At 41.6% G+C, this 17,642-nt stretch overlaps 1 protein-coding gene across 2 annotated transcripts in view; it reads left to right on the top strand.

The window, feature by feature from the left end:
* ADGRG2 (adhesion G protein-coupled receptor G2) overlaps nt 1-17,642 on the top strand; it is a 75,368-nt gene that overhangs the window by 42,453 nt on the left and 15,273 nt on the right. For both annotated transcript variants that reach the window (XM_072994323.2, XM_020789189.3), the window contains 8 exons: nt 178-245; nt 884-923; nt 1,381-1,415; nt 2,765-2,862; nt 4,185-4,257; nt 5,537-5,940; nt 7,493-7,682; nt 15,101-15,257. In XM_072994323.2, coding sequence (XP_072850424.2) covers nt 178-245; nt 884-923; nt 1,381-1,415; nt 2,765-2,862; nt 4,185-4,257; nt 5,537-5,940; nt 7,493-7,682; nt 15,101-15,257 — 1,065 coding nt within the window. The remainder of the gene's footprint in view (nt 1-177; nt 246-883; nt 924-1,380; nt 1,416-2,764; nt 2,863-4,184; nt 4,258-5,536; nt 5,941-7,492; nt 7,683-15,100; nt 15,258-17,642) is intronic.

Genomic DNA, 17,642 nt, shown 5'->3' with positions numbered 1-17,642 from the left:
TGAGGATTTTATTGGGATGCTGACAGACAGACAGACAGACAGACAGACAGACAGACAGACAGACAGACAGACAGACAGAAAGAAAGAAAGAAAGAAAGAAAGAAAGAAAGAAAGAAAGAAAGAAAGAAAGAAAGAAAGAAAGAAATGTGGCTATTTATGGATTCTCTACTTTCCTAGCATTATCCTGGGGACAACACCAGTCAGTATGAAATAAAGGCTACTTCAACTGCACTGTCACGAGTAAAGTAAGTGTTTTCTAATTATTTTTTCCCCTATTGTATAATTTGCAGGTAAATCACATTCCATTTTGAATATTGTGGTGCTGAATGGATTCAGAAGACAAAACCTATAGGTCAATTTGCATAATTATTTTACAAAGCAACCCTATACATGCATACTGAAAAGTCACTCACACTGAGTTGGGGAGTTAGATTTACATCCAGGTGAATAAATAAAGTTAATATAGCCCAGGTGTGTGAGCACCTAGGCTGAAGGCAGCAGGGGATTGCTGTGTCCTTGGTGAAGCCCATGGTGAAGTTGCTCACCTTGTATTTATATACATATTATACCTTTTCTGTATAATTCAGCTCTGTCGGACAAATAAAGATATTTGTGTCATGAACTTGGACTTTTTGCAGTTGTCTTTGGAAGGCAAAAGCACATGAAACTGTACTTGCACGTAGGGACCTTTTCCTGCTTCCTCCTCCAGAGGCTTCCTGAAAAGTCACTTTGAAGGACTGGGACCTTATCTAGAATGGCATGGGTGTGTGTGTGTTTGTGGGTGGGTGGGTGGGGGGTGGGGGGAAGGACTTGGGGACTGTTTACAAGTGAAAATTAGTTATAGAATAATTTATGATAAAGCTGCTGAAAACTTTTATTTCAGAATTTCAGATTTCAATGAAACACTTCAGAGGTTAAGTGATGTAAGTAAGTTATGGCTTATTACTACAATTATTAACTGGCCAAAATCCTGTTGGCATAAAATTACATCATGGAAGCTGGATGTCATCATCATCATCATCCAGTGCTGGTAATATTTAACTTAAAAGCTTCTTCCCTGCTTACCCCATTTTTATTTTATTTTAGAGGAAGGCCTCGGTAGTCCTGGGACAGGTAGTGGAAGCCTTTAATAGTAAAATATTGGCTGTGATATTTTTTATATTAAAGGCTTCCGCTTCCTGGTCCCAGTATTAGCAAGGGCAAAAGGATGCCCTGGGTTGTCTTGGAATCTGAAACAGGGGGAAATAAGTTTTCAGTTCATTTAAAATAGTGTAACTTTGTGCCAACAGGATTTTGGCCATTTTATGCTATATTATTATAAATATGTTGAATGCGTATTTTGATGACCTAATCACTTGTTTTAATTTTATTCTCTCATAGTCTTCCCTCATGCAATGTGCTCCAGTCAATCAGAGGTTTGTTATTTTTAATAATTACTATATTTTTGATTCTGTAAATGACTGTAAGTGTATTAAAAATCACTATCATTTTAAAATGGAGACACTTAACTGTGCAACCTTAACATGTCTGCCCAGAAGTAAGTTCTACTGAGATCAGTGGGACTGATTCCCAGGTACGTCTGTGCAGGATTACAGCTTAGGGGGTCTGTGTATGGGATAAGTCTAGAACTGCCTGGAGTAAGAAACTTGGTCTAAATAAGAATCGCATGCCATCAAATCAGTTCTGACTTATGGCAACACTTTTCAGAGTTTTCCAGATAGAGAATGCTCAGAAGTAGTTTACCCTTCCCTTCTTCTGGAAACACCCCAGAACTGTGCAGCTTGCCCAAGGTCACACAGGACGGCTTTGCTCACAGGAGGCACTATGAGTGAATCAAACCTATAACCTTTGGCTCTGCAGCCAGATATATAATGATGCAATTTGGATGGCACGTGAGAAGGAAATGCTATCCTCCTAACCTTCTGTAATGAAAGAAGTCTTTAAATAGAAGATCCCACCTTGGAACACGCTACTGCATCTGCAGGAATCCTAAGCAGTACAAAACTTATAGAAAATATAAAACTCACTCTAATCATTTTTGTTCATTCTATAGCAGGTTTCCCTTGTATTTCTTGTACTGTGGGGTATTTCCTAAGTGCAATGAGTCCGAGAAATTTGGGGGGGGGGGACAATTGAATGGGACGTAACCTGTTGACAAACAGAATATATTACTTCTGCTTTGCCACCTCAAGATATGCCAAAAAAAATTACAAGGGATATTTTTTGTGCCAGTATATTTCATTGGCTGGGAGAAAAGTGCAAAAATCAATAGATACATTGAGATGACTTTTTTTTGCCAGCTGTTTCACTCTTTGTTGTTTGCAAGGAAGAACTATGTGAAGAACTATGGCTGAAATTTGGGGATATGGTTTACATCTATGCAGGTGACAATAAAATATAACTTTTAGCTTTTAATATTGTGTTTTTAAAGATCTAAGCCACCTGGGGTAAAATATATTTAATAAAATAAATAATAAATAATGTAATGTTCTACAGTGTACTGTAGGTCTAGGTCTAGGTCCATTTTGCAAGAAAAAAGGGCCTTGGGGGGACTAAAATGTCTAATTCTAGTTCATGAGAGTTAGTTCATTGGCATCAGATCCAATATGTAGCAGTAAAAAGTGACTGTACATTTACTTAGCAGATAGAGCCAAAGGAGCATACACAGTTTTATGGTTGATAAGAAAATGATTTCACAGAGGCATAATGCTTATAGAGCAATCAATTTTGTAAGGCTTACATTTATTTTTCTTCCACATTGTAGTATATCAGACTGCAATTTCATAATCAAGCTGCAGAAAAATCTGAATATAAGCTACATATTATTAGATTTACAAGAAAAAGCAGAAATCGGGCCAGTTGGTAAGTAGTCTTGAATATATTTCTATTCTACAGATGATGCATCTCATATTGGGCCTAAAATTCAGAATCTGAAGCTATACATTTTAAAAAAAAGAAATTGCTTGCCAATTTTAGCATGGATTTTTCTGGATTTTAATTTAGGGCTTGCGTATATCAGCTATTTTGTCACATCAGACATTTCAGTGTATCTGTGAAAATTCTCAGTCATCCAAGTGTGGTTATCTGGAAGCTGAGTCGTGTCAACTGGACTTCTTTCTTGTTAGGTTGAAATGTTTCAGCCTAACAAGAAAGAAGTCCAGTTGACACAACTCAGCTTCCAGATAGCCATTTCAGTGGAACATACTGGCAATATTTATTTATATTGTTCAGTTTATCATAATACTTAGTTACCAGTATCATTTAAAATGTGCAGGTTGTTCTGTCTGTTTTACAATGTTACTCTGTGCTAGTATTTAATGAGAGGTGGCCTTGGATATGAAGAGTTTTCAACACTGAGTGATATATTTATCAGAATGTGGGCGCAGGCAGAGTGAACTGTTTAGCCACCTTCTCCCCCTCTGGAAGAGAAGGAGCCCATATTCTACTAGAAACCAGAATTCATTAACAACAGAATAAGGAAAATTGGCTGGGTCTCTGTATGTGCGGACACTCTCTGCAGTAGTACATCTTGATAATGGAAGATACTGTCTTGCGTAGATCTACTGTGTCATTAGGTGACACTGAGCATTTTCCAGGCACCTTGCAGTCCTGTTCTTCCCCTCTTTCGGTAAGCAAACAGGTTTTCCACTGATCAGTGCTCAGCAGCTGGGGATCTGCGCATCCCATTACCAGCTGCTGGATAGACTTGCATTGCATCCAAGTTATGTAACTTTTGAAAAAGAACAATTATCTGTTATAGACATACTGTAATACTATCATTCTGGTTTTATCTGTATTTTATTATTTGTCACCTGGGACATGACTATTAGTGAAAATGCAGGATGTAGATTTCAGAAATACATTTGCTGAATAAATATATTAAGTTTCTACCTCACTTTCAGGCAACTCCCTAAGTTGCCTAATTATGTACAGTGGTGCCCCGCTAGACGTTTACCCCGCAAAACGGTTTTTTAGCTAGACGTTGACTTTTTGAGATCACTATAGCAATTCGCAAAATGGGTTTTCCTATGGTCTAGCGGTGCACCACTGTACTTCATTGTGAAGCTAAATAATGTTATATATAGCATATTCATACAATTTTAAATGCAAATAATACTTTATTTCAGAAAAGGATTTTGTCTCTTTTTTCAGTGACAAATATTTTGAATCTTTTATTATTATAGAGTCATGCTGTTGTTCACCTTTGGAACCTCACACTTGTCCCTCAACAGTTGAAGAGCTGCGACTACTGCAGTGGTAAACATGACATAAACATAAGCCTGCTTCAGTCAGGTTTTGGTGTAACTGTAAAACAGCATAATAATTTCCCATGCTGCTTTGCACAGCATTTCTTAGCTCTGGATTGACTGAGTGGTGAAGAGGAATAGGGAACAAATAGGTATCCTGTTTATATTTTGGGTTCCAGACTGGACATGTGATGAGAACCAAAGGCTCAGATATCCCCTTTCCCATGTCACACTGCTATCTCTGTTGTTTAGGAGGGAAAAAATCAAAGCATGTATTATGCTAACTGTATGATTATGTGGCATCTAGTCTGTTCCTTAGTAGCCTTGGGGGTTCACAGAAGGGGAGACAATGCAAGAATAGAATAAAAGTATATCTCACAACATTTTATAAGTTCTTAGAAGATGCTGTTCAAGAAAAAAAGCACAGCATAAATAAACAAATCCAAAGAATACATGAAAAACCCAATAAGGAAGAATCCACGTTCATGTGGCTGGCCACAGGGCTTTCTTTCTCCTTTCCCTCCTTCCTTCAAGTATACACATGGGCTAATTGGATGGCAAAACATAGTGGAGTCTGCAAGACCTGAGTGTTCCTGCTATATTCCCATCTGCAGAGTGGAGAGAGTGAAAATAGGATTTGATAACTAAGGCATGCTCAGGTTCTCTATTCTTATACTACTTTGATATGAGAGAGCTTTTGAATGTGTCTATGTGCTTGCTCAGAGGAAAGCCAGTCTTCTAAATGACTATGAATATATCTAAAAGGAATTTAATTTCATATTTCATTAATATTTCAAAATATTTTACCACATAATTCAGAATTCTGTGATATTTGAGTGATTAATGATTGTGGCCAAAATCCTGTTGCTTAGCTTAGTATATCTCATTAGAGTAGGCCCTCTGAACCAATGGGGATTTGGTGAATCAATTCCTCCATGAACTCCATTGATTCACATGGGCGTACTCTGTAATTCAATTTAGCCGCCTAGAGTGGTGTTAATTGACTAGATAGGCGGGATATAAAATAAATAAATAAATAAATAATAATCATAACATAGCAAAATCCCTATTAATATAATGGGACAACTCTGCTCTGATTTACCACACTGAGCAACAGGATCTGGTTCTGTGTCTAATAAAGAACATCCCTAAAGACATTAGAAAAATTAATATTATTAAATTTGAACTTGATTTACTGTACCCCTTTTGGAACCTTGTAGGGTTTTTTGTGCGTGTTCATATGGGTAAATCAGCCTATCTTTCCCCCCACACCCCTGTTCTTCTTACAGTGGCATGCATGAAACAGTTGCTTGCACTGACTCTAGTACTGGCTTACCGGTTGCTTCTTCGACTGCTGTCACTCCTTTTTTGACTGGGCTGACAACAGCAGAATATTCTAATATATCTACTCTGTGGAATACAAATACACATCCTCCCACTGAAGAGATTACTCCTGCACCTTCTATAAAGTCTACAAATACAGTTGGTCCATTTGGAACAACTAATCCAGCATTTTCTGCGATGCCATCTACCAAGACTACTACTTCTTTGGCAGTACCTTCCATCACTGCAGCACCTCACAGTTCCTCTTCCACCAAAACTACAGCAGCAGCTTTCACTTCCATGTTGTCCACTTCTTTTGATACACATTCTACCACTGGTGATGCTGGAAATACAAGTAAAGCCACCACAGGTAAATCTAATTTCTTACAACGGATCGTGAAGTCCCCCGTCAATAGACTAGATGTACATACGCAGTTTAAACTGTGGTGTTATACTAGCAGTGTAACCCAGAAGTGTTTCCTCCATGTCAACAGCTGCAGTTTGCTGTGCAGTTGTTAAGTGCAAACACTACTGTTTTACCAACTGCAGTTTGACTGGTAAAGCTGTTGTTAAGTGAAAACATAACTGGCGATTGCATGGTAATATCCTACCCTTTGCCCTATGGCACCAGGACAGAGGTAGGGTGGGACTGTGCAAGTGCAAACCCGAGCGGGTAGATGTTCTGGCATGAGCACATGCTGCTGGCATCAGTAGGAGTAGATACCCACTAAATAGCTATGTACTTTCAGGGTGCTTCAGCACTCACAATCTCTACTTTGTACTGCCACAAGGTAAAAAGTAGCATTTCTTCTTTGTCATGTGGCAAGCAAATTCATTTGGCAAATGGCTTCACCCCCTGTTGTTCCTCTGCCACATCTTGAATGTTTGGATCAGGCTGCCGTGAATCAAGGTACTTTATTGGAAAAAGCAGAAACCTAACACATTTCTGTGTGGGCTATTGTTAAAGGCCTGTCTGTAGTTTTCCAGTACAACTGATTCATGCAAGTGATACATGTCACATCCTGAACCTGTATCATATTCCTACTGATCTGCATATTAGAAAAAGAAGAATACAGTTGCTACCAAGTGTATCAATCTTTTAAGACGAGCTGCAATTGGGCATGTGGTTTTCCCATAATACATGATGGGCCCATTTACCGGTGACTTCTCTAGTATGTTTTTACAGGGACGTGGTGGCGCTGTGGGCTAAACCACAAAAGCCTGTGCTACAGGGTCAGAAGACCAAGCAGTCATAAGATCGAATCCACGCAACGGAGTGAGCGCCCGTCGCTTGTCCCAGCTCCCGCCAACCTAGCGGTTCGAAAGCATGCAAATGCAAGTAGATAAATAGGGACCACCTTGGTGGGAAGGTAACAGCGTTCCGTGTCTAAGTCGCACTGGCCATGTGACCACGGAAGATTGTCTTCAGATAAAATGCTGGCTCCATGGCTTGGAAACGGGGATGAGCACCGCCCCCCAGAGTCAAACACGACTGGACAAAAATTGTCAAGGGGAACCTTTACCTTTACCTTTTTTCTCTAGTATGTTTAGTCTAGCTCTTACATTGGAAACTGGAAGAAGTCCTCTGGAGATTGGACTTGAAATTGATATCGTAAGATCTTTTAAACTATTAGCACTGAATCAGCACCTGCCTTATATTCACAGATTGTGAGCAGGGAAAGGGATATCTCCCCACATTCTGAGGTGAGGCAATTCTGCCTTCTAGCCCACAGGCAGCCCCTCCTTGTATTGTACAGTATTACACTAGGGGCAACAATATTTTACTTACATGATGTTGAATTATTTACTGAAACAATAGTTGAATGAAACAAATTCTGCTTTCAGTATGAAAAGGCTTCATTTTCCTTTTTCTTCCCATTAGACCTAAATAACATACTTCTTTCCCTCTTTGTCTGTTGCAGAACAAGTATCCCAAAATCACCCAAACATTACTGATAGCAGTGGTGGCCCAGATGTGGAGAAAATAGTATCTCAGCTGGAAGGCAATTTGACTGCGGAAACAATAGCACCCTCTTTTGCAAAAACAATGCTGGAAAGTGTTAGCTTTCTCCTAGACAAGCCACAATCACAGATATCTCCAATGTCTAAAAGGTATGGGTTTTGTAATTTAAGGAAACTTTAGTGCACCTTATTGTTATACTGTTTATCTCTTCCATACAGTCTTAATGCTCTCAGATGTAATTTTGTATATCACCCCTCTATATGAAATTGTTTTACTGGAATGAACATGCTGTGCTTCAGCAAACAGAACTTTCCTTAAGGCCAGTATCCTGTTGAATTGCACGAAACATTTGCAGCATTTGGTGAGGTGCCCTTCTTGTGAAGAGTCTGACACCAAACTCCCTGCCAAATGCTGCAAACTACATACATATACTGTTGCATAGACATTTACATAGACATTTTCAATAAGATATGGGCCTAATTCATTATATTAGAATTATGTTAATTTGTTATTTATTCAGTATTGACTGAAACCTGTTGCGCAGCTCCATGTGCACTGTGGAAAGCTCCTGCAACATTTGTGAAAAACATGACATTGTGGAAGTGCTATTCACAAACCCGCTTCCACATGTGTGCTGCTGTGGTTGTGATGGGAACTATATAACTGATAATGCAATCTAATTATGCAATGCTCTTTGCCTAGGTGTAATGGCCCTTGTGCTTACACAGGCATAACTTTATGTAATGTCAAAACAAACAAGATTTCAGCCAAAACAACCTACCTTTCCATTACAAAGGATGCTTAATAAAATACAAGCAAAAACAGAATCTCAAAGCATATAAACAAGTAAAGGGGGAAAAAGAGACTGGTGAAACATCAGGAAGAACAGCCTTCGAGGATACAAAGGGGAAAAAACCTCAGTAAAAACCACAGCTATGAAAAGAAATAAACAGCAGTCAATAACCACTTCAAGAACAAACCAGTTTATCTGCCTCCTAATAATAATCGTGTGCCATCAAGTCAATTCTGACTTACGGAGATGTTTTCCAGGGTTTTCCAGGTAGAGAATACTCAGAAGTGGCTTATCATTCCCTTCTTTTTGGGATGCCCTGGAACTATGCAGCATGCCCAAGGCCACACAGGCTGGTTGTACTTGCAGAAAGCACAGTGGGGAATCAAACTCCCAACCTCTGGCTCCTCAGCCAGATACGTAAACCAAGGAGCTGCTTAGTCACCTTTAACTGCCTAAGATCTCAGCAGTTAAAACCATTGTTGTCTTCCTGGAAAAGGAGAGAGCCAATCTAAACACCTTTGGCATAGATTCCCAGAGCCTTTTGAAAGGCTCTTTCCTACTTTCTAATCTGCCTCAGAGTAAACCTTCAGAATTAATGGCCTGAAACTTACCCTAGCCCTTTTGAGAAAAAGTGGATGTTAAAGACCAGTTCAATAAATCCTTCATTTTACTCAACAAATTGACCCTGCAGCTTCTTATTATATACTGTGACAAACCCAGACCTACTGGGATCTATCACACAGTTACTAAGCTGCCACCAACCATTCCCTATAATAAGTCACACAGACCAGGGATGGATTTTTAAACAACAAAAGAATAAGGTTTATTTTAAATACAAACAGGGTAAATAAAACAATCAGGTGAATAAAATAAAGTAACGTGGCTTATTCTCACACACACAAGCATACAGTTTGGTTCACCTAGAACCTTTAACTTAAAGCACAGACCCTGAACCCATCAGTTCTGGCTAACCCACAGACACCTGAACTTATCAGGTTGGTACTCTGACACACAGTAGTACCCTGTCAGACACCCAGACTCCCACAACAGCTTCTTCTTCCCCAGCTGCTGCTTCGTCCCAACCCAGTGTCTCACAGTCTGTCTCAGCATCTCCTCTTCACCACACAGGCATCACATATTTATACAGTACAGCCCCTCCTCCTGATGTCCCGCCTTCCACTCCCCATAGGATGGAACTTTCCCTCCAAACCCATGACAGACAGGTAACATCAGTGCTGTTATGTAACACCTCCCCTCTTTAAAAGTTGTTTTGTAGGGGGAAAGCTAAAAGTGCTTTTCACCAAAAAAACAACCTGCATAAAATACACAACAACATTTATACATACCATATAATACTTACATATACTTACACTCCAAGTTAACCATAGCAAATATGCATTTAAACATTTTACCATATACAGTACATCAATTTACCTTTATTAATACCAACCAAATTCAAAACCAGGTACATTTTAACTTTTTGTTTTCATTATATACATATAGTCCATGTTCTTTCGCCGTCTTCAGTCTTCAGGTCTTCTTGATAAGGCGTCAGCAACACAGTTCACTGACCCTCTGACCACCTTCACTTCAAAGTCATAGTCCTGTAAGTTCAAAGCCCACCTCATAAGTTTGCTATTGTGGGTTTTCATCGTCTTTAACCATTGCAATGGTGAATGGTCAGTACACAGAATAAAATGTCTTCCCCAGATGTAAGGCTTGGCCTTCTGGATCGCGTAGACTATGGCCAAACACTCCTTCTCCACGGTTGCCAAATGTCTCTCACCTTTTTGGAGTTTCCTACTCAGGTAGGACACTGGATGCTGGTCACCATTCTCATCCTCCTGGCACAGAACTGCTCCTACCCCGCTGTTAGACGCATCGGTGTAGATGATGAACTCCCGGTCGAAGTCTGGAGCACGCAGGACAGGATAGTTGATCAACGCCTCCTTCAACCTCTGGAACGCCGCCTCACAGTCGCTGGTCCACGGGATGCGGTCATCAGCCTTCTTCCTCGTCAGATCGGTCAGCGGAGCCGCAATCTCGCTAAACCTCGGGATGAACTTTCTGTAGTAGCCCACCAACCCAAGAAATGATTTGACTTTTCTCTTGGTGGTGGGTCTAGGCCAATCTCGAACAGCTTCTATTTTGGCCTCCAGGGGTTTTATCATTCCTCCCCCTACCATGTGACCTAAGTATTTTATTTCTGGGCTACCCAGCTGACACTTGCTGGCCTTTACTGTTAGCCCTGCTGCACTTAACCTCTGCAGCACTAACTCCAGGTGTATCAGGTGATCTTCCCAGGTATTACTGAAGATCCCTATGTCATCAATGTAGGCCACTGTAAAGTCACTGAGCCCTGCCAAGGTCTGGTCCATCAGCCTTTGGAATGTGGCTGGTGCATTTCTGAGACCAAAGCTCAGGACTCGAAACTCATAGAGACCAAAAGGGCTGCAAAAGGCAGTTTTTTCTTGATCCCTGGGATCAATTCTTAATTGCCAATATCCCTTTACCAGGTCCAATGATGAGATGAACCGACAACCCCCTATGGTTTCAATCAGGTTGTCTAGCCTGGGCATTGGGTAGGCATCAGGAGTGGTTACACGGTTTAATTTCCTGTAATCAACACAAAACCTAATGCTCCCATCAGGCTTGTCCACAAGGACTATTGGAGAGGACCAAGGACTAGAAGAGGGGACGATTATGTTCTCCCTCAGCATTTCGTCCAGCTCCTTCCGCACCTTGTCCCTATAGGGTCCCGTTACTCGGTATGGGGATACTGCCTGCGGGGGTGCATCCCCTGTGTGGATCCGATGCATCACTCCCTTCACTATCCCCGGCTTGTTGGAAAACACCTGTTGATATTTACTAAGCAGCATCTTTAGTTCTTGCTGCTGGTCTTGGGTGAGTGCAGGACTGATCTTTACCTCCTCTGGGTTGTATTTTACTTCCCCTCTACCCTCCCAGAAGGGTAATTCCGCTTCCTCACTCTCAGCTGCTTTTATCGCGAATAAAACCCTCTGTTCCCCTCTGTAGTAGGGTTTTAGGGCATTCACATGAACCACCCTCCTTGCTTGGTTCTCCTCCTGCTCTATTAGGTAGTTCAGGTCTGACATCTTGGAAATGACCCTATATGGTCCTGCCCATTTGAGCTGCAGTTTGTTCTCTCTGCAGGGCCTAAGCCAAAGCACTTCCTCCCCTGGGTCAAAGTGCCTCTCTCTAGCTTTGTGGTCATACCATGTTTTCTGTCTGACCTTCTGAGCTTGCAGGTTTTCTGCTGCCAGCTCTAGATTTCTCCTTAGGTCAATCATCAAGGTGTCTATGTAAGTCACAACGTCTTGTGGGTCATCCTGGGTGATCTGCTCCCAATTTTGCTTGATCAAATCAAGGGGCCCTTTCACCCCTAAGTGTGCAGCAAACATGTCAGAGTGCCCCCTTTGTAAGATCATGGGGCGATACTTTTCAGGTACCACCAGTTGACTTCTGATCCCATCTCCCCCTTTTGAGATGTTCCTCAGGGTTTCTCTATATAAAATCCCCTTTTTCTCCAGAAATCTCACTGGGGTTTCAGGTGTTAGCTGGGCGTCAGTCACCTGTTCAAAACACTTTTGGAGAGTGGCGTCTGCCTTTTGCTCCTGTCCAAATCTGCTGTCTGTGGTTAAGGTTTCCACCACAGCTTCTGAACTCCCCTCTGCTTCCGCCTCTGGCTCATCATTACCCCCCTGAACTGTCCCCGTGGTGGCTTGCGAGCGTGTAATCACTAGCACCCTTTTCACATGTTCAGCCAGGTCATTTCCCACGAGCACGGCTGCTGGCAGAGTAGATGAAATCGCTATCCGCCAATCTCCCCTCCAGCCTTGAAAGTTGACAGGTACCTCTGCTACTGGCAGAGAGATTACCTGCCCCTCAATACCTGCTACCTTTATGCTCTCATTTGGGATTATAAACTCCCGGGGAATGATATCGGGATGGCACAGGGTTACCTGGGAACAAGTGTCCCGCAGCCCCCTATACTGACGGTCAAGTATTCCTACGTCCACCCCGGCTGTCTCAAACAACTGAGAATCTGTTTTTATCAGCAAGCAGCGCTTTACCTCCACAAGAGGACCATTTTCCTCAGCCTGCTCAGCATAGGTAGCTGTTCCAGACTGAGTAGCCATGGCAACAGGCTCCCTCTGTGACACTGAGCCTTGCTCTTGCTGGACACAGAACACAGCTTTTGGCTTGGTCCCACTAGAATTCTGAGGCACCATTCCTTTTAGCTGCTTCAATTTCTCACACTCTGAGATCAGATGACCCTTTCCCTGACAGAAATAGCATTTTCTGGTGTATTTTGATTCTCTCTCCTCTTGTTTGGGTTTTCCCTCCAAATTCTGAGGGCTTGGTTTCATGCCTGAGGGCTTCCCTTCACCATGGGCCCCTCCCCCTTGCTGGCTTTTCCCTGGTCCCTGAGAGTACTTGCTGTAGGTTTCTTTGGGTTTACCTACAGATTTCCCCTCACCCAAGGGCTTTCTTATTTGGGAGATAAAATCCGCGATCTCTGCGGCTGCTGCCACAGATTTCGGTTTCCTTTCCCTCACCTGGAAGTTCAATTCCCCATGCAGGACTGAATAGAACTGTTCCAGGGCTATCAAGTCTTTAAGCTGTTCATAGGTCTCTGTTCCCTCCTGCGACAGCCATTTCTCAAGCAGCCTCACCAATTGGGCCCCCACTTGGGTAAAAGTCTGTTCTGGCTTCTTGGTGAGGGACCTGAACCTTTGTCTCAGCTGCTCTGCATTTATCCCATGTCTTGCGAACACCAGTTTTTTAAACTCTGCAAAATCTTTCATCCGTTCCTCAGGCATCTCGGCATAAACCTCAGCCAGGCTACCACTGATTAAAGAACGCATGATGGTCATCTTCTCAGTTTCCCTCACTGAGAAGTCCACAAACGCTCTTTCCACTAAGGAAAAGAACACCTCAGGACAATCTCCCTTGTGGTACACAGGGAATTTCTTCAGGTCAGCTTTAGACAGTTGGCCTCCCTCAGAATCCCTATTGTTATTATTGTTCTGGTTCATCAGTTTCAGTTTTCTTAATTCAAACGCCATTTTCTCTCTCTCCAATCTTTCTTCTCTTTCCAATCTCTCTATTTCAAATTGCCTTTGTTTCTCTCTTTCCCTTTGCTCCATTTCAAATTGCCTTTCCCTTTCCTCCCTTCTTTCTCTCTCTAATCTTTCCTCCATTTCCCTCACCCTCAGCTCATGCTGTTGGGCTAGGAGTATTTTTCTGAGTTCTGGGTCCTGCTCTCCTGTGCTGTCACCTTGCACTGAGCCAAATTCCTCCTCAGAACCTTGGTCAATCTGGGGGTCTTTCACTTCACTCATGTCTGCTATCTTGCTTCGAGTCAAGGGCATAATCCCCCCTCAGAACAGGCTGCTTTAAAAAGTCAAGCCTCAAAATAAAATGACCACTTTTTTCCTTCTTGCCTCAGAACCAGCTCTCCCTAGAGATTGCTGCTGTTCTTCAGCACTACTTGCAACAGTATCGAGTCAGAGCCTACCCCCCTCTGCTGGGCCTCTCAGCTGGCAAGCTAGCTCGCTGTTGCTACGCAGTTTTGCCTCAGCGTTTTCCCGCCAAAATCAGGCTGCCTCAGAGCACCTTAATCTAAGTCTCCCCAGTTGGCACGTTCTTCTACTAGTGCACCTCCCCGTGAGGTACACCTAGAAGATTACCTACGCGCCTCAGACTGTCCCTGACTGGACCCCCCTTGCTCTGGGCACACCTGCCAAGGCTTTGCTGGACCACTGGACAACTGGACCAGTCGTATCCCACACGCTGGACACCAATCAATGTGACAAACCCAGACCTACTGGGATCTATCACACAGTTACTAAGCTGCCACCAACCATTCCCTATAATAAGTCACACAGACCAGGGATGGATTTTTAAACAACAAAAGAATAAGGTTTATTTTAAATACAAACAGGGTAAATAAAACAATCAGGTGAATAAAATAAAGTAACGTGGCTTATTCTCACACACACAAGCATACAGTTTGGTTCACCTAGAACCTTTAACTTAAAGCACAGACCCTGAACCCATCAGTTCTGGCTAACCCACAGACACCTGAACTTATCAGGTTGGTACTCTGACACACAGTAGTACCCTGTCAGACACCCAGACTCCCACAACAGCTTCTTCTTCCCCAGCTGCTGCTTCGTCCCAACCCAGTGTCTCACAGTCTGTCTCAGCATCTCCTCTTCACCACACAGGCATCACATATTTATACAGTACAGCCCCTCCTCCTGATGTCCCGCCTTCCACTCCCCATAGGATGGAACTTTCCCTCCAAACCCATGACAGACAGGTAACATCAGTGCTGTTATGTAACATATACATTGACATATTTTTCACTAGCATGTCAAAATTCTTCTAATTTTTAAGTGAAAGATGGAAATTCAAGCAAAAGTCTGGAAATTTAAGTGAAAGTTTCTGTGAAGATTCTCAGTCATCCAGGTGTGGTTTTCTGGAAGTTGAGTCATGGCAACTGGACTTCTTTCTTGTTAGGTTGAAACATTTCGCTACTCATCCAAGCAGCTTCTTCCACTCTCCTCAGACTGAAGAAGCTACTTGGATGAGTAGCAAAACGTTTCAACCTAACAAGAAAGATGTCCAGTTGCCATGACTCAGCTTCCAGTTAAGTGAAAGTTGTTTTTGTGAAATGTTTACACTTTGTGAACCTTTTTAAAATGGAACAGTGCAATGTAATCTTGTATGTTTTTACTTTAATAGAATAATAAAAATAGTGGATGCAATTGGCTTAAAATTGAACTTCTCGACAGAATCCATTGAACTGACCTCTTCTGCCTTGGCTCTGGCTGTCCTAAAAGTCAACAGCAGTTCCTTTAACAGTGTATCTTTTGCTGTTGAAGATTCCTCAGACCTCCAGGTAAACCCAGTTATCTGCTTTCCTCCAAAAATATGGCAAGGCAAGAATCTGTTTAGGGCCAATCGTACAAATAATTTTTACCTGAAATACAATATCTTTTCAAAAGCATTGAGTTTAATGGGACTCATTTCCAAATGAGGGAGAATACAGTGGAGTCTTCTTAAATGTTTGGTCTGGGATGGATGGATGGATGGATGGATGGATGGATAGATGGATAGATGGATAGATAGATAGATAGATAGATAGATAGATAGATAGATAGATAGATAGATAGATAGATAGATAGATAGATAGATAGATAGATAGATAGATAGATAGATAAGCTTTAACAAGGGGTTCTAAGAGCAAGTGGTGATTTTTCAGAGCTTGGGAATTTCACCTAAAATGGCTAACACGTTAGTTTTAGCTGTTGCTTTAACATTTTTATAATGTGTTATCATCAGTATTCTTACCAGGTTTGGGAAAACAGATTAGTACCTGTTATTTTTAACCTTTTCAAAATATATTTGAATAATAAGAAAAGGGGGGCACAACATGATACTAAAAATAATGTTCAGTATGTAACAAGTTAGCATTGCCTCCGATTAGTACAGGGGGTGGGCAGTTTCCCCAGGTCTTGGGACCAACTTACCCATCACTCCTGTGACCTTGGAGGGCCACAAGCATGTTCCTCCTAGAATATTTTCCTTATCCCTCTCTCCTTTCTGAAAACGGCAGATGTACTCTAGTGCCCACAGGGAACAATTTGGCTGTTTTTAAATGTTCTTAAGCTGTCCTAGACTTTGGGCAGTTCCCCCCCTCCCAAGAATGTGACTTATGATTTTGAAAAAGGCTCCCATTTCACAACATAAAACAGCTCACAAGGCTCAAAGTGTAGCAGAATTTCTCCCTTAATTGAAGAATCAAGCTTTGAAAAGGGCTCGTAAGGCCAACTTTTCAAAACAAATTATATAATCTGATCAATCCTACTGTAGTCAGTTTATTTATCCTGCTATTTATTGTGGCTTTCTGACCACAAGCCTTTTTATGAGATAATCATAGAAAAGTTTGGTGCTTAGAGAACATAAGAAATAAAATTAAATAAAAACAAAAATGCCTCTCTAAAAAAATTGAAGCTGTAGCATTTGTTATTGCCAGTACTGTAGGAAGAAGATAAGAAAGAGACAAATATTTATCATTTGGAAAATAAACATGTGCATGAGTCTTTAAGAATTCAAAACTGAGTGTGATATTAGATAGCAGGGGTTTTCGAAGACTTGGGGCCTGACCACATAAGGCAAATGTTCCCCACTTCTAAAGGTACTTTGTTGTACTTAATTGTGGTCACATGGTATGGACAAACATTCCCAATTGTTTTAATGTTACTGATTCATTTCTTCCTGTTTGTAATGTTGTCAGCAGCTACACCATGGAACTGATTTATTTCCTCTCTTGTTTCCTGGCCCATTGCAGCCCCTTACTTTAATTTAAAAAAAAAATACCAATACATTAATATGATGGGAAGGGGTTACTGTTCAATAACATTTTATCTGTAGCATTGTAGGCTTTTGAACAAATGCATTGCACACAGTGCATTCCCCTCCCCACCCCACCCCACCCCACCCCTGTGCAAGGCTGTGTCACTTGCCAGACAGTAGGTGAAGTATTGTTTCTTAAAGCTATATCAATATACTATCACAAAAAAATAATTTTTAAAGAGCAGGGTAGCCATGAGGCAATAATGGCAGCCACCTTCCCCAGTGACATGGCTTTGGAAAAAGATCAATAGGGTTGTGCACACATGCCATAACAGTAGGGAATGAATTGATACATCATCTGAACAAAATAACACAACCCTCTGGGCAAAGGGGAAATAACTGCAGTTACACTGCTGGCCCAGAAAAATGATATGATAATGACCGTGCATCATGTGACTGGAAATTTATAGAATGATCTAAGTGGAGTGTAACTAGGGAACATTTGCCTCATATGATCATGCCCTTAGAACACATGCTTCCTTCAATTGTGGGGAGCACCTTCTTGTAGTGAAGTCTATAACAACAACACCTCCTGATGAAATCAAGGGTCTGTGGGCATGTAAGGAAAACAAAAAAACAATTCCTTGACCATTGCTACAAACTGGCTGGCGTGTCTGTGCAATTACAAACATGATGGAAGTGCCCCCTTTATGCATAGCTGGAGTATAAGTTCCCACACGTCCCATGCATGCATGCTTTCTCTCTTCTACTTTCTCCTCTTGGGTCTTCTGTCTCTCTCTTTCTCTGACCACCCTTTTCTCTTTTATTCTCACTTTGTATCCTCTTTTATATTTCTCTTCCTTCTCTTCTCTTGGTCCCATCCCCATGTAAATGAACTGAGCAATTGCTGTATTCATTTTTGTGAAAG

The sequence above is a fragment of the Pogona vitticeps genome, chromosome 3 (genome assembly GCF_051106095.1).
Source record: "Pogona vitticeps strain Pit_001003342236 chromosome 3, PviZW2.1, whole genome shotgun sequence".
Taxonomy (NCBI): Eukaryota; Metazoa; Chordata; class Lepidosauria; order Squamata; family Agamidae; genus Pogona; species Pogona vitticeps.
This window is presented reverse-complemented; position numbering and strand designations above follow the sequence as displayed.